Here is a 17,534-nt window from a genome sequence, read left to right on the forward strand (position 1 = left end):
TATGCGGTGGTAGCAGTCGGCTATTTCACTAAGTGGGTCGAAGCGGAGCCTTTAGTCAATATAATGGCTAAGTAGATCACCACCTTCATCAACAAATATATTGTTTGCAAATTCGGAGTACCTTACAAGATCATCTCCGACAATGGAACGCAATTTGAAGGAGGAGTGTTCGAGGACTACTGCAAGGCAAAAGGAATCAGGAGGAGTGTCTTTGCAGTAGTACACCCTCAAGCCAATGGGCAAGTAGAGGCCATCAACAAGATCCAAAAAAGGAACTTGAAAACTAAGTTGGAAAAGTTGAAAGGGGCCTGGGTCGAAGAACTCCCAAATGTGCTCTGGGCCTACAGGACCATCCCCCGTTCCACCACTAGGGAAACACCTTTCGCCTTGGCCTACTGCTGTGAGGCTGTCCTTCCGGTAGAAATGAAAGTTACCTCCTTCCGCACGCAAACATACGATGACCAGGCTAACACCACAGCGTTGGTCGAGAACTTGGACCTGCTGGAAGCCAAGAGAGAAAGGGCACAATTAAGGCTGGCTACGTATCAGCAACGGGCAGCAAGGTATTACAATTCAAGGGTACGGGAGAGAAAGTTCAGACTAGGAGACTTAGTATTGAGGAAAGTACTCCCAACACGCGAGACCTGGGGGCGGGGGTACTGAAAGTGAACTGGGAAGGACCCTACCAGGTCGCTCAGTGCATACCACCAAACACCTATAAGCTGGCGCGCATGGACGACACCGTCGTGCCTCGAGCATGGAATGTGGAGCACCTCAAGAAGTACTACCAGTGAGACTTCCACATCCAATGCAAGCAGTATCTGTGCTTAGTTTGTTACGTGTTATGTTAGCTCAGTAGACAAGAATCAAGGAGGGTGCCTAGATAACCTCCCAAGAAGATGTAAACTTTTTATATATATACGTATCGTTGTAACCTGTCTACTATGAATGAAACTGTTCACATCTTCGCATGCTATTTTTCTCCTTTATGTGAACATCAATCAAAGTGCTTGCCGAAATAAACTTTACCAGACACTTGGGGGGGGGGGGGGGGGGGAGGGGGGGGCGGGAATAGTGGCCCGTGAAGGCAAAGCATACAGCAAACAGGAGGATCCTAAAAAGGACCCTCTATCAGGAGGATCCTAAAAAGGACCCTCTATCAGGAGGATCCTAAAAAGGACCCTCTATCAGGAGGATCCTAAAAAGGACCCTCTATCAGGAGGATCCTAAAAAGGACCCTCTATCAGGAGGATCCTAAAAAGGACCTCTTGTATCAGGGCCTTAAAAAGAAATAAAAAAAATGCATGGTGAACCCTAACAAACAGGGAGGAGACCTTCCAAGGCATCTCCTGAAGTTCACAAGGATTAGCTACCCTTATGAACATCAAGGAGGCCAAAAGGTCCAATAAGCCTAGAGCGGCCACCAAGCCGTCTAGCCAAAAAGGGTCCTAAAGAGGCCCTTGCAAAAATAGTACTATGAATAATGACGAGAAGGACACTTCTCGCAAAAAATAATAAGCGCGCGCAAAAATATATAAAAGGATAGCTAGAACCCAAGGGGTCAATATATCCTTATAAAAGTAATCAAGAGGCACCAAAAAAGGACCCATTAAACCCTTTCACACGGGCTCCAAAGGACCTCTAGCCTCATAAATAAAAGAGGGGAACCTACCAAACCCCATCATACGGGCTCAAAAAGACCTCAAACACAAAGGAATAAGAGATGAATAACCGCATATGTATATATTAAAAAAAAAAGTCTTAGTAACATGGCAAGATTTAAAAAAAAAAATTACTACAAGCACAACAGGGCTCAAATGAGCATGCACCCACAGCGGGCTAACTGGCAAAAATTATGAAATAACGATCTCAGGGCCTCCTGCCCTGGGCGTTCCACTCAGCCGCCCGGGCGACGGCGTGCTCGCCAAAGGAGGAGAAATCGAAGTTTGGATCCTGCCTCCATACACCATAGAGGGTGCGCTCTATAGACCTATACTCAATGGCTACCCTGTCCGCCTCTAAGGAGGCGACCCTCTCCTGCGACGCAACTACAGTAGCCTTAGCAACCTCAAGTTCGGCCTCTAGGGAAGCGACCCTCTCCTGCGACGCATCCGTCGTAGCCTTGGCACCCTGGAGTTCACCCTCTAGGCTGGTGACCCTTTCCTGCAACATCATGGCCTTGACAACTGCCTTCTTCTTCCTTTTTGACGAGCCAGAAATTTTCGCCAAGGCCTTTTCTAGCCTAGACTTGGTTTCATCAAGCTCTCTCTCGAGCTCCTGGACCCGGGCCGCAAGACGGTCCCTCTCGGTACTCGACGCGGAAAGGTCGTGAGCCGAGCCGGCAAACCGCTGAGCCACGGTATAGGCCTGCACAAGAAAGACAACAACAACAATGATAAATAACAAACAAAAAAAATAAGGCCGACACAAGATGCATGAACTCACCCAAGCAATAGTGCGTGTAAGAGTCTCCCCGAGATCTGACATGGCGAAACTCCCAAGACCACTCCAATCAGCTTCGGGGAGGTCTGAGGCGATCTGGACATACCGCCACCCGTAAGAGGCCGCCATGTGACCCACCCAGGGTGCCCCTTCCGAGCCAAGGGTACCCGGCTGGGTAAGGACAGACGACTCGCTCGCCGAAATAGGAGGGGTGCAGGAAATTGGAAAAATGAGCCCCAGGCAGATCAAGAGAGGGTGCAGGAAGATCGGGAAAGTAAGCCCTCAATGGACCGGGGTCGAGGGGAGCCTGAGGAAAAGCGTCAATGTCCGTGGGGTCGGGGCAAACAAAATGCCCCAGTATGGCCTGTTGACCTTGGGATTGGGAAGCTATGTCAGGGTCGGAAGGGACAAAGGGAGGACATCCCCTGGGGGACGAGGACAGCTAGTAAGGTTGCCCGTGTCCAAGGGAGACTCCCTCCGGCACACCCTCAGCCTCACCTTCACCTGAACGAGGGTCAGCCGAGGTAGCCTTCATCTTCTTTGACCCAGGAATAGTCCACAACAACTTGGGATCTGAAACCGGGGACAGCTTGTGAAGGTTAAGATTTTCCACAGTGAATAGGTATGCAGCCTTTTTCATGGCGGGGTCAGCGTTGATAAGATCGTTCACGGCGTTCGCCTCCGACCCAACAACTGCAGGTATGGCGAACTGCTCTGCACGATCCACACCATTGTCGACACAAACATAAGTTATAAAACAATAAGTTTCAACCAAAAAAAAAGAGAAGAAAAGGTGGCTTGAGGTACTTACTGGGAGCAGAACGGAAGTGCTCACGAACAGAAAGAGGGCCTTCCACAAAGAAAAAGTCCTGCTTCTAGGACCCCGGGTTGGACACTGCGGCATCTATCAAAGGGACTTCATTATTGGCTTTTTGTAGGAAATAAAAGCCCTTGGATTTGGGAGAGGGCATGAGATTGTATAGGTAGTGCATCTCTAGGGCCGTAGGAGCGCGTTTGGCAAGTTTCGTAAACGCGATAAAGAGGCAGCTCAAGGTCAGCCAACTATTGGGTGCCAGCTGAAGTGGAGCGAGGTCAAAATAGTTGAGAACCGCAACGAAGAATGGGTGTAATGGGATGGTACCACCTGCCTTCAGGATATGTTCGCTAAGGGCCACGAAGCCAGGACTAGGGCAGTTAGCCTGACACTTGTCCGAAGGGGTGTATAATGCGTACTCCGAAGGAACACGGTAGTGCTATACAATTTCCATCAATTTATTTTCAGACACATGGGACACTAGGGTAGATACCAATAGGGGGGCATCATCCTGTTCATTAATGGACACCTGTCGTCGTCCTCCCTTCGGCATATCTGCAAAACCAAAAGAAAATGGTGAGGAAGAGACAGAACACTTGACCCTCCATTTTCTCTTCCTAGCAAGAGTCTTCCATCGGGGCACCGGCTGCGGAAGCACTATGCTAGGGAAGATCGAAAATAAGGGCTGAAGAGAAGCAGAAGCGACCCTATGACAGCCATCAGGTAAGGATGGGCTAGAAGGCTCAAGCGGAAGATGTCCCTCCATAAACTCCAACTCCCCTGCAAATCTAAAATGGTCACCCTAAGGCTCGCTACATGGTCACTAAGGTCAGGAGGGAAAGGTGCTCCGTCTCCTCTCAACACCGAGTCAATTTCGCTCTCTACCACCCAAATTTTATGCCTAAGTTCAGCCATGTGCTCAAGATGACGAATACGGGCCTGCCTTAAGGTGTCATGGTCATGGTAAGGATTTTCCTCAGGGGACTCTGAGTCTGAAGACAAGTCAACAAACTCAACCCCCGGAGGAATGCCGAGCGGACCTTCACTTGTCATGAGACCTCGTCCTGAAAGAAAAAAGGGTTCACGTATAAATGAGAGGATTGCTACAAAACACAAAGGAATGGGCTCAAAACCTCTAGGCACAAACGCTCTAAATGACCCACTACAAGGTGTGAATAAAGGGGCATGCATCAAGGCTAACTCACTACGAGCTCAGGCCAAAGTACCACATCCCGAGTGGTGCTAATGTGGACCCAATAAACATAAGGGAGAAAGAAAGTATACCTCAAACAAGTAAAATGGGGCGTTGACGTGGTCAAAAGGAGGTCGAAGGCCAAAAGCGTTGTCACGGTCAGATAGAGGCAAGTGGTCGAAAGTACGCAACTGCAAAAATAAACAGAAAAGATGTGTTAGCCTTCAAATATATGAAGGGATATAAACATACCAAAAATTACCTCAAATATATATAAAAGAAAAAAAAAAGAGGAAACTATAGCAAAAGTGAGGTTGTGGGGGATTGAACCCCTTACCTCTTGAAAAGAACAAGGATCTAAATGCCACTAAGCTAAGGAGATGAAGTGTAAATAATAGGCTTGGCATGAGGGTCTATTTATAAGAATAAAAAAGAAGAGTCTACCAGAGCACCTAAAGGTCCTCTCCTAGACTGGGGGGCAAGTGTGGATGCTCAAAATTTCATGCTTGTAAAAGACCCAAAATACATGCTTAGGCCCATGAACGCCTAAATGCACGATTGAGTCGTGATGACCCTCGGGCCATCGTCGTCTCGCAATTGCCTACTCTAGGCGTCCCCAGCGAAGCCACATCTCACGCAGGAGCGTCTCGCGAGGCCCTTGCCTCGCGCCTCCTCTCGGTGCGCCCCACTTTTCCTGGCCTAGACGAGAGCCCGAAAAGGTCATGTCCGGGCATGCATCACCTCCATTGGCTCTGCGCACCAGCGTGTATGGCCTTATACGCCCACCAATAGCCTCGCGCCCCTGTCCCTCGGAAGGCAGGCTTACGGGACCTCAGCATCTCACGCCCCTGGCCCTCAGCAGATGGCCTCGCAAGCCCTTAGCGCCTCGCGCCCCTAGCCCTTGGCTGATGGCCCCGCGAGCCCCTAGTGCCATGCGAGGCGGTGTCTCGCCCTAACCTCGGCTGCGCGCACAAGGCCCAGCACCAGGCGGCCTCGCGAGACGGTGTCTCGCCCACGCCTCGGCCGCGTGCACAAGGCCCAGCACCAGGGGGCCTCGCGAGACGGTGTCTCGCCCACGCCTCGGCCGCACGCACAAGGCCCAGCACCAAGAGACCTCGCGAGACGGTGTCTCGCCCACGCCTCGGCCGCGCGCACAAGGCCCAACACCAGGGGGCCTCGCGAGATGATGTCTCGCCCTACCCTCAGCCGCAAGCACAAGGCCCAGCACCAGGGGGCCTCGCGAGATGATGTCTCGCCCTACCCTCAGCCGCGCACACAAGGCCCAGCACCAGGCGGCCTAGCGAGACAGTGTCTCGCCCCAACCTTGGCCGCACGCACAAGGCTTAGCACCAGAGGGCCTCGCGAGGCAGTGTCATGCACACGCCTACGAGCGCTGCACACAACCAACCCAAGGGCTCCTTCTCGCGCCTCATCCAGGCCAGCGCCTCGTGCGCCCAAGGCATCCCAGGTGGCCTCACACTTGACACCTCAAGTGGATGTCTCCTATGAAGACCTATCAAGACTCCAACATTTAGAGGTAAAAGCCCAAGTATAATTCAAAAGGATCGTACTAGTACAAACTTGTACGGGGTAGGACCTTTAAGACCCCGTACGTCTGATACAGATACTCATGCCAGACAAGTAGTGGGAGTACTTGGAGAGGGGACATGGCATGTGTGTCTCTGGTCAGATGTCAGAATTGACACCACCACCACCTGCGCCACTACGCCTGGCGCCACTCCTCTGACATTCGTACAAAATAAGTAGAGGAGACATCCTCATGGCATCTGGCCACGTATAAGAGCCAACACCACTACTCCTGAAACCACTCTCCTGACAGTGTACTTGTGTACCACCTGGTCCCCTAGACCACAATGTATCCAGGGCCATTAGAACCCACTATAAAAGGAATTCCACTTCCACTTGGAAGGGGGTTGGAAAAAACACTGTAGCATTACACCATAAGAAATACAAATTCAGTTCACCATTTTTCTTCTGCAAATGTTCTTTGAGTTTCTAATTAGATATTTAAAGTTTTTCTTTTGATAATCTCTACATTTCTATTTTTCTAACTTAATTTGGTCGGCGAGTTCTCACCGTCAACAATAGATATAGGGTATCCATGGGTAACACTACCCTAAAAATATTAAAATAAAAAATATTTAAAAAATACTAATAATAAAGTATACATTTTTTATATTAAAAAAATTAAAAGGAATGATATAAAATGTATTAGAAATTGTAAATATTAATATGATATATTATTTATACTTGTAAAATTAATTAGAATATAACATAAACGGGTATGATAGGAAAGGGTAATAGAGTTGGGTATACCTATACCCGTACCCTACTCTATAGCCGCATCAGGTACATGTTTTTGTACCCCACCCTACCGTAAATAATTTATTGAGTAATATCCTACCCATAACCACGGGTAAACAAGTTTACTGTTAAAATTTCCATACCTATATGGTCTGATGTTGTAAGGAAATAAAAAAAATCGACTGTTGTAAATCTAATTTGTCACCAAAGAGAACATCACATTACAAAACATTTTAGTTTTTAAACAAATGAAAAGGGAAAAATAATAATAATAAGTGAAATAAAATACCAAAGTCAATACAAATATATATATATATATATATATATATATTTCACTAAAATGTACAAAACAGCAAAATCTTTATCGAAAAATCGAGGGAAAAAAGCTGTACACGAATTCTACTCCAGTACTTTTTAAGGTAAGTAACCCCCAAAAAAGTGGCAGTGGGATTGGATTTCTCCATTCCCACACGATCACTCTCTTCAATTCCACTCTTTTGATGAAAAAATAGCTTCAAGAACAAATTAAAGAACCCAAAAAAAAAAAAAGTAAATGACATTGAAATTATATATAAAAAAAAAGACTAAGAAGAAAATTCATCTCTTCCAACTTCGACTCCTGGAGAGTGGATCTCTAACCCCACCCACAACCCAAGTCTCCTTGGCAATATCAGAAGAAATCTTGTAAAACTTGGTGTCGTATCTCATCACCAACAAGTTATTCTCTGCCGTTTTTCTGTTCTCGTCTTCCATTAAACACTTCAAATTGTTCTTACTACACCTTTTCTCCAACCTTTCACTCTCTTCTTCTTCTTCTTCGTATTTGTCTCTGTCTTTATTCTTCTCATCCTGTGATTGTTTTTCTTTTTCTTCTTCCTCCTTCTCTTCCAACCAACTCTTCCCCGGAGCAGACCTACACCTCATTAGCATCAAAGCATTCGGCGGTGGAACGGCAGCCTCGCCGCCGGTCGATTCTTCTTCTTCTTTTTTCATCATGCGGTCATCTTTAAAAAACTCATTGTTATTATTATTCTGTTCTTCCTGTAAAACCATAAACCATTTGGAGAAAACGGTTCTAGAAGCCTCAGAATCAGTATGACCAGTTTCACGTAACGTTCCACGATACCCTTCGTCTTCATCTTCATCGTCGTCTTCTTCTTCTTCGTCTTCGTCGTCAGTCGTTATATCAGCTCCGTTATGGAACGAGCCAAAGCATCGAAAATCAAAGCGAAGGTTTCTGAGACAAGTGAGGAATTGCATGACATCTTTCTTGATCCCAAGAGCCTCAGCCCAACTAGGCCGGGCCTTTTTCTGTTTCCGGCTGTTGTGCATCCTCTCAATCTCTTCCATCACTGATTGCCAGTTCTTACAGCTGCTCGTCTTGTGCCGGACTTTGATCTGCCCGGCGCAGGTGACTTTCGGGGAAGTGGGCTCCGAGACCATTTCTGTGCCCATTGAAGACTTGGGCTTGGCCCATAACACAGGGCTGGCTTGGCCGGTACTACCTCTGGTTCTGGATTTCTTAAGGTGCTGGAGATGGTGGTTGTGGTGGTGGTGGCGCTGGTTGTTGGGGTCTGATGACCTCGCCGGGCTGCAAATAGGCTTGGGCATTAGGCTTAAGTGGGACCGAGATGGAAAGCACACCAAGAGATCTGCCGCAGGAGCTCCTTTGATTTCTCTTCCTTTCATTCTTTGTTCTTCTGAATTTTTCTGTGTCTTTAGATCTTGTGCTTATTCCAACTGAAACTGCATTAGCTTTGGGCTCTCAGCTCTCTGTTCTGTTTTTTTTTTTGGGTGGTTTTAAAAGAATGAAAGAGGGTATTGATAGCTTTCTTAGTTTTCTTTTTCTTTTTCTCTTTTTGGGTTAAAAAAACAAGACTTTATTCTATGTAAATCTTCTTTATCATCTGTTTGTTTATTTTTCTGGCACTCTTCTTTTTAAAGACCCTATAAAGAGCATGAGTTATAGAAAGAAAGAAAGGAAGGAAGGGAAAGTTAAAGGCTTAAAAGGACACGAGCTGTGTTTCATGATCCAATCATAACGTCAACTTGTGAACCCTTGCCAGTTATATTAGTAAATACCCTTTTGCCAATTGCTAGTGCCTAGTGCTTAAGTGCCTACCCCCCACAAACAACAACTACCGAAGTTTCCGTCTTTTCTTTCTTATTTGAAGTTGTTGTATTTTAGACTTTAGTATCTATACATATACAGGGGGCTATGATAAATTTCTAATCTTTTGTTTTAATGCCTCTACTCAACCAACTTAAAGTGAATTGATAGCCAAATTGTACTTTATTTACTATTAATGGTCATAAATCTTATTAGTTTAGTACCCATAAAAGACAGCCTATTAGCAACAAACAAATTGGGAAAAATATTTCAAAGAGGAAAACCCTACTTAAACTCCACACACTTAATATTGATAAGGGTAATGGATGAGATAATAATAATAATAATAATAATAATAATAAAGTGTTTATTTCTATAGAATGAGAAGGAGGGAAGAAACAGGAAAGGGAGTTGAAAAGGTAGACCGAAAGTTTTGAAAAGGGGTATGTGAGAATAGGATAATTAAGTAAAGTGAGGGTGTCATAATGAAGTTGCAATTGAGAGTAGGGTAGAGGTGGCCCCCCTAATGAGCTCTAACGAACCACTACTAGACCTTGCGTTAGGATTAGACTTCCGCCATCTTTTATCAATTCTTATCATCATGAAAGAGACTTAATATTATAACATAAACATAGTCAAATTATTCGGTAGTCCCTTAAAACTATCGCTGTACTACCGGTTGTATCATGAAGTATTTTACTTTAAGTCTTATCGGAAGGGTTCTTAGTGTTTCTCGACCCATGAATAATTTTTGACGCAATTTTTTTTTATGATCGTGTATATTGTAGCTATTTAGAACATCCTGCAAATTTTCAGAAAATTCTGAATAATTTACAGTACCGAAAACTAAGTTCAAACATGTTGTTTTCCACTCGCATAAAAAAAAATTAGTCACGCGTACAACAACATGTTTGAACCTAGTTTTCGGTACTATAAACTATTCAGAATTTTTTGAATATTTGCAGGATGCTCTAAATAGGTACAATATATACGGTCATAAAAAAAATCGGACCAAAAACTATTTATGAGTTGTAAATACTGAGAGCCCTACCAGCAGAGCTTAGAGTGAAACCTATAAAAAAATTCTCATATATATATATATATATATATATATGATTGTTTTCATTAAATTTATAACAAACATCTACTATTTATCAAAAGAAAATTCGGAATAATTTCAAATTTTAAATAATAGGATTCAAATATTTTTGTACGTGTACCTATTTTTTATACATGTTGTGCAATATAATATTTAAATTTTGACTTTAACACTATAAATTATTCATATTATTTTAAAAATTAGTAAAATAACTATTATAATTATAATGTATATCATCAAATACAAAAATAAAATCATAATTATTTAGGTACTAAAAACACAAAAGAAGTGCAGCAATAATTCCCTTTTAAGAGGACTACTGAAGAATTACCTTGCCACATTACCGTATATATTATTATTATACTATTTTAATATTTTCTTGTTTGTTTCAATACTTACACTACTCTAATTTAATTAATAACGAAATATTTTGATCCAATTTATTGTTAATATTACTAATATATATTAATTAGATAATATATAATATATATTAAAACAAATTAATATTAATAATTTTAGGTAATATGAAAATCCTTAAATTTTAAAATATTAATAATTTTATTTCTTTTTCTCTTCTTTTTAGATTTTTAATTAATTGGACTAATAACAATTAGATCCTAAATATAATTTATTTCTAACGAACTGTTCGGATTTTTTTTCATTTAGGTTTTTTAATTAAAGAATCTAATTTTTTTGAAGGATTAAAGAATCTAATTTATATAGTAATTTTTTTGAAAAATTAATTATTTAAATTTGACTTTTTATTATATGTATATTATATAATTAATAAAGAGATATTTTCTTAACATTGAAATAAATTTAATCAAAATTAAGGTATGTTTTTATAATAGTTTGATATTTTGGTATTAATTAAACAATAGAGGTATAAACTAATACTGAACCACACGATGACATAATATTCTCTCATTATTTTAGGATTGTTCTTTTTTGTATAAGCTAATTAAAGTCATTTCCAAATTAGTAAGTCTTGTTAGAGCAAATATTTACTTAATCACCAATTAGCATGAAAATTGGGTTGTAGCCAGCAAATTGATGACATGACAAAAGAGAACGAATAGAAGTATCATAAAGCTAATTAAAATATATCCTTGCCCTTTGAATGGCCAAAACTTTTGGCTCTCGGAGCTATGGGGGCTACTGAGAAAAAGAAATGTTAAAGAGGCATAAGGGCCTGGCAAGCTGAGTGTAAAGTTGGCAAACACCAAACACAATACACAAGTCATATATGTATATATATATATATATATATATATATAAAAAGTTGCCATATTGTTAGGTGTCCTATTATTTAGTATTACATGAACCCATTAGACATTGTAGGGTTGGATGAAGATGGAAGAAAGTATTTACATCTTAAAGTAGTGCTTCATTCATTCATCTATCGAAAGAGACCTATTTCTATGTTTTCTTTTTGCTATATATTATTTCCTGGAATTTAAAAAATAAAAATAATAAATCTCAACCACATCTTAATTTAGTCCCACTAAAATTATTAGTTTTTCAAAACAAAGAAAGGGATAAAAAAAAAACAACCAAAAAGAGAGAGCGCATGTTCAATAGCACAAGGACTCCTCTTATTATTAATGGCGGCAACCCAACTCACTAATACTATAGTTGTAGTGCAAATATTGTTGGGTTTTATGCTCTTAATCTAATCATATTACAACGTTGATTATGAGTCAATTCAATCTTAATTCCGAATGATTAATATTCTACTAATTATATTATTAAAGTCTTTTAATTTGTTCGTTACCAGCTTACCCTACGGACTAGCTCATATTTACATATTGGAGATTTTGTAGTATAATTGAGTGGGAGTATTTATCATAGACATGAAATCTCTAGCTTATGTTTAAGAAGTGAAATGATAATTTCCTTATAGCTTAGTTCAAGTGTTAAATGATAGAGTACTCATTTCTGTAATTAAGTTTACGGAAATATCATTTACAAGGAACATAGATGGAGTTAAGGATAAAATACCAATGAGGGGTAAAACAATAATTTCACATGTTTCATTAGTAGATCATCTATAGAGGATGAATGACGGTTATGATTACAACAATGGATAACGTGTATACATTTGGTGTCAAGCGTTCTATGATTTTAAGAGTGCAATTTTGAGTCTATAGTGGAATCACGAGGAATTAATAAGGTAGTGAATTTATTTGTAATAAATAAACTCGCGGTAACTTATTGGAGCTTGAGTTCATGGATCCATAGTCCTCATGTCATCTCTTATCAAAATGAACCTAGTAGTCTTGAATAATTAATTTAATTATTAAAATATCATATTGACTAGTTCAATAAAAATAATATTAAATTATTTATTGATATTTTGTGAGAAAAGAAATAGAAGAAACTTTGAGCATTTTATTGTAAAGTCTCAAAAAGAGCGTATTATAGCTAATTGAGACAATTTTGTTACTATTGATTGATTGATATTAATATTGATAAAATAAATTAAATAAAGGTCAAAATTATAATTTGTTATTTTTGACAAATATTTAATTAATTATAATAATTAAATAATTAAAATAAAATGGGTAACTAAAACCTATTTTATGTCCTAGCAAATTGCATATATATACTAGTGTTATAGAATGTATTAGGGAAGATGAATTTGACAAAGTAAAAATTCACTACTAATATTCTATACATAATCGCCTACTCTCTCTAGGACTTCTCTTCTTATGTGTTTAGACTTGCCCATACAAACACTACGTTGTTTTAGAGAAAGACTTGGAAGACCGTGGTTTTATTTCATAGCGGTTTGGATTCCTTGCAATACCTAGCATTCAACAAGGAAAAAATGTTAGGGAATCCAAAGGTTGTAGTCATTGTTCCTCTATGAATCCTGTAAGTACTCTAATGGTTTTATTATAGTATTTACGAATCTTTGTATGAAAAATCACTTCTATGCATGTATTTATGTTTCTATTGTATGTTATATTGTGCAATAGGGAGCATGCATCTAAATTTATATAAATGAGATCGTACTATTGGCTTCAGAGCAAATGTTGCTAGTTTATATGTTTATATACATGCATGTGATTTTTTTGACATGTTAGATAGGTTAATTGGATAATCGCATAATTGTTTGCATGTGTTATGTTTTATGTATGTGTGATGCTAATCAAATATTGTTCATGATTTTTGTATGTTTATAATTGTTTATGTTGTTTTATTTTGTTGTATAAAACTTATAAACTCTTAACATGAAATCAAAGTTTGAAAATTGCACAAAAATAATAATTTTGATAATCTTTTTTAGCTCAAGTTAATGGCATATATGTACAATTTTTTTTGTTAAGTTATATGGATATATATAACGTTTTAAAAAAATGTGGCTGCCGACATATATATAAAAATGAATTTTCCTACATGGGCTTCACTTTAAGCCCTACTGGTGGGGCTCTCAGTGTTCTCGACCTGTTAACGGTTTTTGGCGTGATTTTTTTTATGCCCGTGTATATTGTAGCTATTTAGAGCATCCTGCAAATTTTCAAAAAATCCTGAATAGTTTACAGTATTGAAAATTAAGTTCAAACATGTTGTTGCACGCGTGACTAATTTTTTTTATGCGCGTGGAAAACAACATTTTTTAACCTAGTTTTCGGTACAGAATTTTCTAAAAATTTGCAGGATGCTCTAAATAGCTATTATATACACTGTCATAAAAAAAATCGTGCATAAAACTGTTCACGGGTTGATAACACTGAGAGTCTCACCGACATGACTTAAAATGAAGCCCCTATAGGAGAATTCACCAGTATATATATATATATATATATATATATATAGAACATTATGTATATGCTTTAAGGGGCATAAAAAAAAAGAGTGGCTCTTGAAAATTTTTTGGCAATGTTTTTATTTTTTGAAACAAATATATATTTATATATGCGAGATAATTAAAAAAAAAAATTATTTTGGATTTGTATCTTAAATTGTTAATAAATGATATATTTTTAGGCAAGTAAATATCTTTTTGATAATTTTTTTCTAAAAAGAGAATTTTTTTTTTTTAAATAGGAACAATTGAATTAATTTTTACTTGATTAATATTTTGAAGATTGATTGAATTAAAATTAATTGTGATTAATTAATTGATTGATTTCTTGAAATTGATTGATTAATTTTTTTTAGCTATTAATTTATTTTGGTAATAAATGTGTACATGCATAAATTAGTAACATGGCATATAGATTGTATGATATACCTGTTGACGTCATTTTTCGTCAACTTAGAAAATGAGAGCAATTAAACTAAATATACCAGAGAAAACAAATAATATAGACACGATTTTTTACGTAGTTCAGCAATTAAAATCTGCCTAGTCCACGAGTCTGTGCTATTAACTTCTTGGAATTCTATGATGGCTTTCTGGAAGCAATTGTACAGAGTTTTCCTAGTATCGGTTTCTCAGTCCATACAAATGAATCATCCCACTCTATTTATAGAGTGGTTTTACCGAATCTCTTCCCACAGATTTCGAGAAGTTATTCTACAAATCAATTAAAATAATGTCATTAAATGCACTAGTTGCTACGTATGCGGTTATATCCCATGATATTTGGGATTAGTAACATATTACATCAGATCCCTTAAACGTAGGGATTTTACAATGATAAATATGTACACACACAGTTTACGAGCGTAGGCATTTGACTCATACACCATCAAGGTCATTCACCCACCGCAAGCTCGTAACCTCGGTTTGCCTCTGTTTTCGACAAGTTATGTTGACAAAACCATCTTCTTCGAGCTCACAATACTCGAGCTCGAATCGCCTTGTCTGAGGACAAGAAATGAATAAGAAGATTTTATACAAGTGTTGAACTATTGCCATTGAGAGTTTTGAGCCTAACTTATAGTCTCGAAACACCTCCAAGACTACATAGTTTCCGAGCTCACCAATCCCGAATTTTTCGTATTTACTACTTAACGAGACTGTCTTTGACTTTCTTATCAATGATTATTACAAGATGAATATGCTATTTCGAGCTTACATCTTACGAGCCTGAATTTCGAGATCAAAATCTCCATTCTCAAAATCTGGGTGTAACATTTTGGCCCCTCAAAAGTATTAGTTCGAATCCTATGAGAAGGAAACTTTTGAATTGCCTCTTTTGAAAACTGAGCCACCTACTACACTCGAGTGTGGACACGCGTCAGCCACGGGTTGCTCAATCAGAGTACTCGAGTACTTTTTCACCACACCCACGTCTATTCGCATTTCAACTTTTTGCCGCCATCATCACGTGTGCACCCGACAGTCTGATCAAATACCAAATCTAGTCAATGGCCCAGATTAGCTCGACCCTTGACCTCTCTTTGGGATATATATATATATGACTACACCATCTTCCTCCTCTTCACTTTTGCGCCTCAAGCTTCACAGAGAGAGAAAAAACCAGAGCTTAAAATTCCATTTTCATCTTTGCATGTTCTCCAAACTGAAGAGACATAACACCCCTGGCATTTTCGACTCCGTGAGAGCTTCCTTGCAACTGCTCCTACAGTCGTCGATCTCACTGTACCCGCAAGCTTCTATGTGTAAGTTTCTTGTTCTTGACTCTCATATTTTTATTTCTTCGTGCATTTTTGTGTTTTTCATTCCCGTACGAATGTATGCTCTAGTTGGTAGTTTTATCAATACTGCTTAGCACAAACTTTTGATTCAAAATCTTAGACAACATAGTTCTAAAACCCATATTTAGTGTAAAAAAATTCAAACATGGGATGTTTTCAGACTACCGGTAGTGTATCGTGTAAGCCAAGAATTAGGGTTCTGAATTAGGGTTTTTAATTGCACAAATCCCAAAATTATCACCTTTTTGGGTAACCATCAACTTTTCCCCTGAAAATCCGGGATTCTTAAAATGAACCCACACTTTCCCACTCTCACGTCAAGTACACTCTCAAAGCCCAAACTTTACAATAGTTTGGGGTTCTTCCTCGAATTCAATCTCTCCTTTGGAGACCTCGGTCTTGATCGAGCTTACTCCGTGATCTCGGGCCTTCGAGCTCGAATCACCAAAGCTATACTCTGATTTCTTGTATGCCTAGCCCTCACCCTTTTCTTTCTTGCTAGATGTCGCAGAACTTTGAAAATTGGTGGGGGTCAGTGGTCGCAATCCCTTATTCTCCATCAACTCATAGTCTAGAATCTTCCTTCACTCGAAACCAGCGACTGATACGCAAGCACTGCATAAGGTGCGAACAAGAGGATATCCGAGCCCATTTCTGACGTCAGATTAACGAGGTCGAGGAAAGGAAAAGGAGAAACTCTGGGTCGCGATTTATCCATATCTGAACCCCAAGATCAGACCTATCCCGCTCGATCCCAAACTCAAAGTCACAGTTGCTTACGAGCCTGGTGTACTTTCCTTTTCGCTAATGGAGGACCCTTCAGATCGCCCTTCTACTTCGCAAGCGACATCAATTCTGACCCTGCAAGAGGGTTTTTTTTAGGCATAATATTACTGGAGCTCGGTCACCTCAACGAGCCAAATTTCTAACATTCTAGATCACCACGGCCTGAAGCTCTCTAGCATGCTGATGTGTCGACCTGCAACTCCAAACGAGCGGAGCTGCTACGCCCCGGGTGATGGAAGACCCGATAGCATGATTAAGCTCGTGGCTTGGAGACGCGAGCATATGAAGGCAGGGACCCTACTGCCCCTGAAATCCTTTTTTAAGGGTTTTTTGGACTTTGTTGGGCTCACCCCATTCCAACTCTAGAACAATTCTTATAGGTTCTGTCCGCCCTCAAGTCCCTGTACCATGAGCTGAAGTGGGAAGGACCCTTACCGCAAGAGATCTTGTACCTCTTTTGTTTGAAGAGTAATCCCTCTCTAGCTTGGGGAAGGGATGGCTTCTACTATTTGTCGAGCTACCCAAAGGAGAAGAAGATTTTTGAGGATATGCTGAACCATTCTCTGAACTTCAAGATCGCCTTCTTCTGGACAGATGGCCTTGCTCCTTCCAAATTCTACTCATTCCAACGAATTTGTAAGTACTCATACCCATTTATTTTTTTGTTCGTTTAATGACTAGGCTTGAAATAATAACCCGTCCATTTCTCCAACCAACTATCACTGTCCAACATCCTCAGATTCAATGGTGGAGAACAAGTCGACCCTGCTCTAACTGCCGTATGGTCGGCGCTCCCTATCCTATCTTCTCCATGAAGATCAAGTTCGAGCCTGTGGCCTCCTTGAGCAAGACCAGTCGACAGACGACTCTTCATACCGCAAGTACCTTAAGTGGGAGCACATTCCACTTCCCACTGAGGAGCTCCCCTCGAGACGGAGGTCATCGAGCTCACGGGCCTGCCCCTCTGTGGCTTGCCGTCATGACGGACCTACCTCGGGAAATGAATCCCAAGACGAGGCCTCGAGCTCGGGTGGTAGAGGTAAAGTAATACTTAGCTCAGCCATGTGGTCTCCTTCTATGCTTAAGCATAAGCCCAACACTTTGATTCTATTCCCGAATTCGAGAGATAACTTTCATGTTTGGTCTTGGGTAG

The 17,534-nt window shown here is 40.2% G+C and overlaps 2 protein-coding genes across 2 annotated transcripts; both read right to left on the reverse strand.

Annotated features, from left to right (window-relative positions):
• Nucleotides 1-1,733: 1,733 nt before the first annotated feature.
• Nucleotides 1,734-3,150, reverse strand: LOC133804588 (uncharacterized). Its single transcript, XM_062242734.1, has 2 exons — nucleotides 2,446-3,150; nucleotides 1,734-2,367 (listed from the first exon to the last, which is right to left on the reverse strand). The coding sequence occupies exons 1-2, from the start codon at nucleotides 2,569-2,571 to the stop codon at nucleotides 1,870-1,872; spliced, it is 624 nt and encodes a 207-aa protein (XP_062098718.1). The 5' UTR covers nucleotides 2,572-3,150; the 3' UTR covers nucleotides 1,734-1,869.
• A 3,964-nt stretch (nucleotides 3,151-7,114) lies between these two features.
• Nucleotides 7,115-8,895, reverse strand: LOC133803519 (uncharacterized). The gene has a single exon (XM_062241595.1). It carries the CDS (start codon nucleotides 8,460-8,462, stop codon nucleotides 7,371-7,373), a length of 1,092 nt encoding a protein of 363 aa, XP_062097579.1. The 5' UTR covers nucleotides 8,463-8,895; the 3' UTR covers nucleotides 7,115-7,370.
• Nucleotides 8,896-17,534: the final 8,639 nt, after the last annotated feature.

The sequence above is a fragment of the Humulus lupulus genome, chromosome X, assembly GCF_963169125.1.
Source record: "Humulus lupulus chromosome X, drHumLupu1.1, whole genome shotgun sequence".
In the NCBI taxonomy this organism is placed as follows: Eukaryota; Viridiplantae; Streptophyta; class Magnoliopsida; order Rosales; family Cannabaceae; genus Humulus; species Humulus lupulus.

Bases quoted from the DNA above. Each gene is read 5' to 3' on its own strand.
- LOC133804588 (XM_062242734.1), bottom strand. From the start codon at position 2,571: ATGGCGGCCTCTTACGGGTGGCGGTATGTCCAGATCGCCTCAGACCTC. The intron at 2,368-2,445 runs GTGAGTTCATGC...TTTCTTGTGCAG, and splicing joins TTACACGCACTATTGCTTGG to GCCTATACCGTGGCTCAGCG.
- LOC133803519 (XM_062241595.1), bottom strand. From the start codon at position 8,462: ATGAAAGGAAGAGAAATCAAAGGAGCTCCTGCGGCAGATCTCTTGGTG.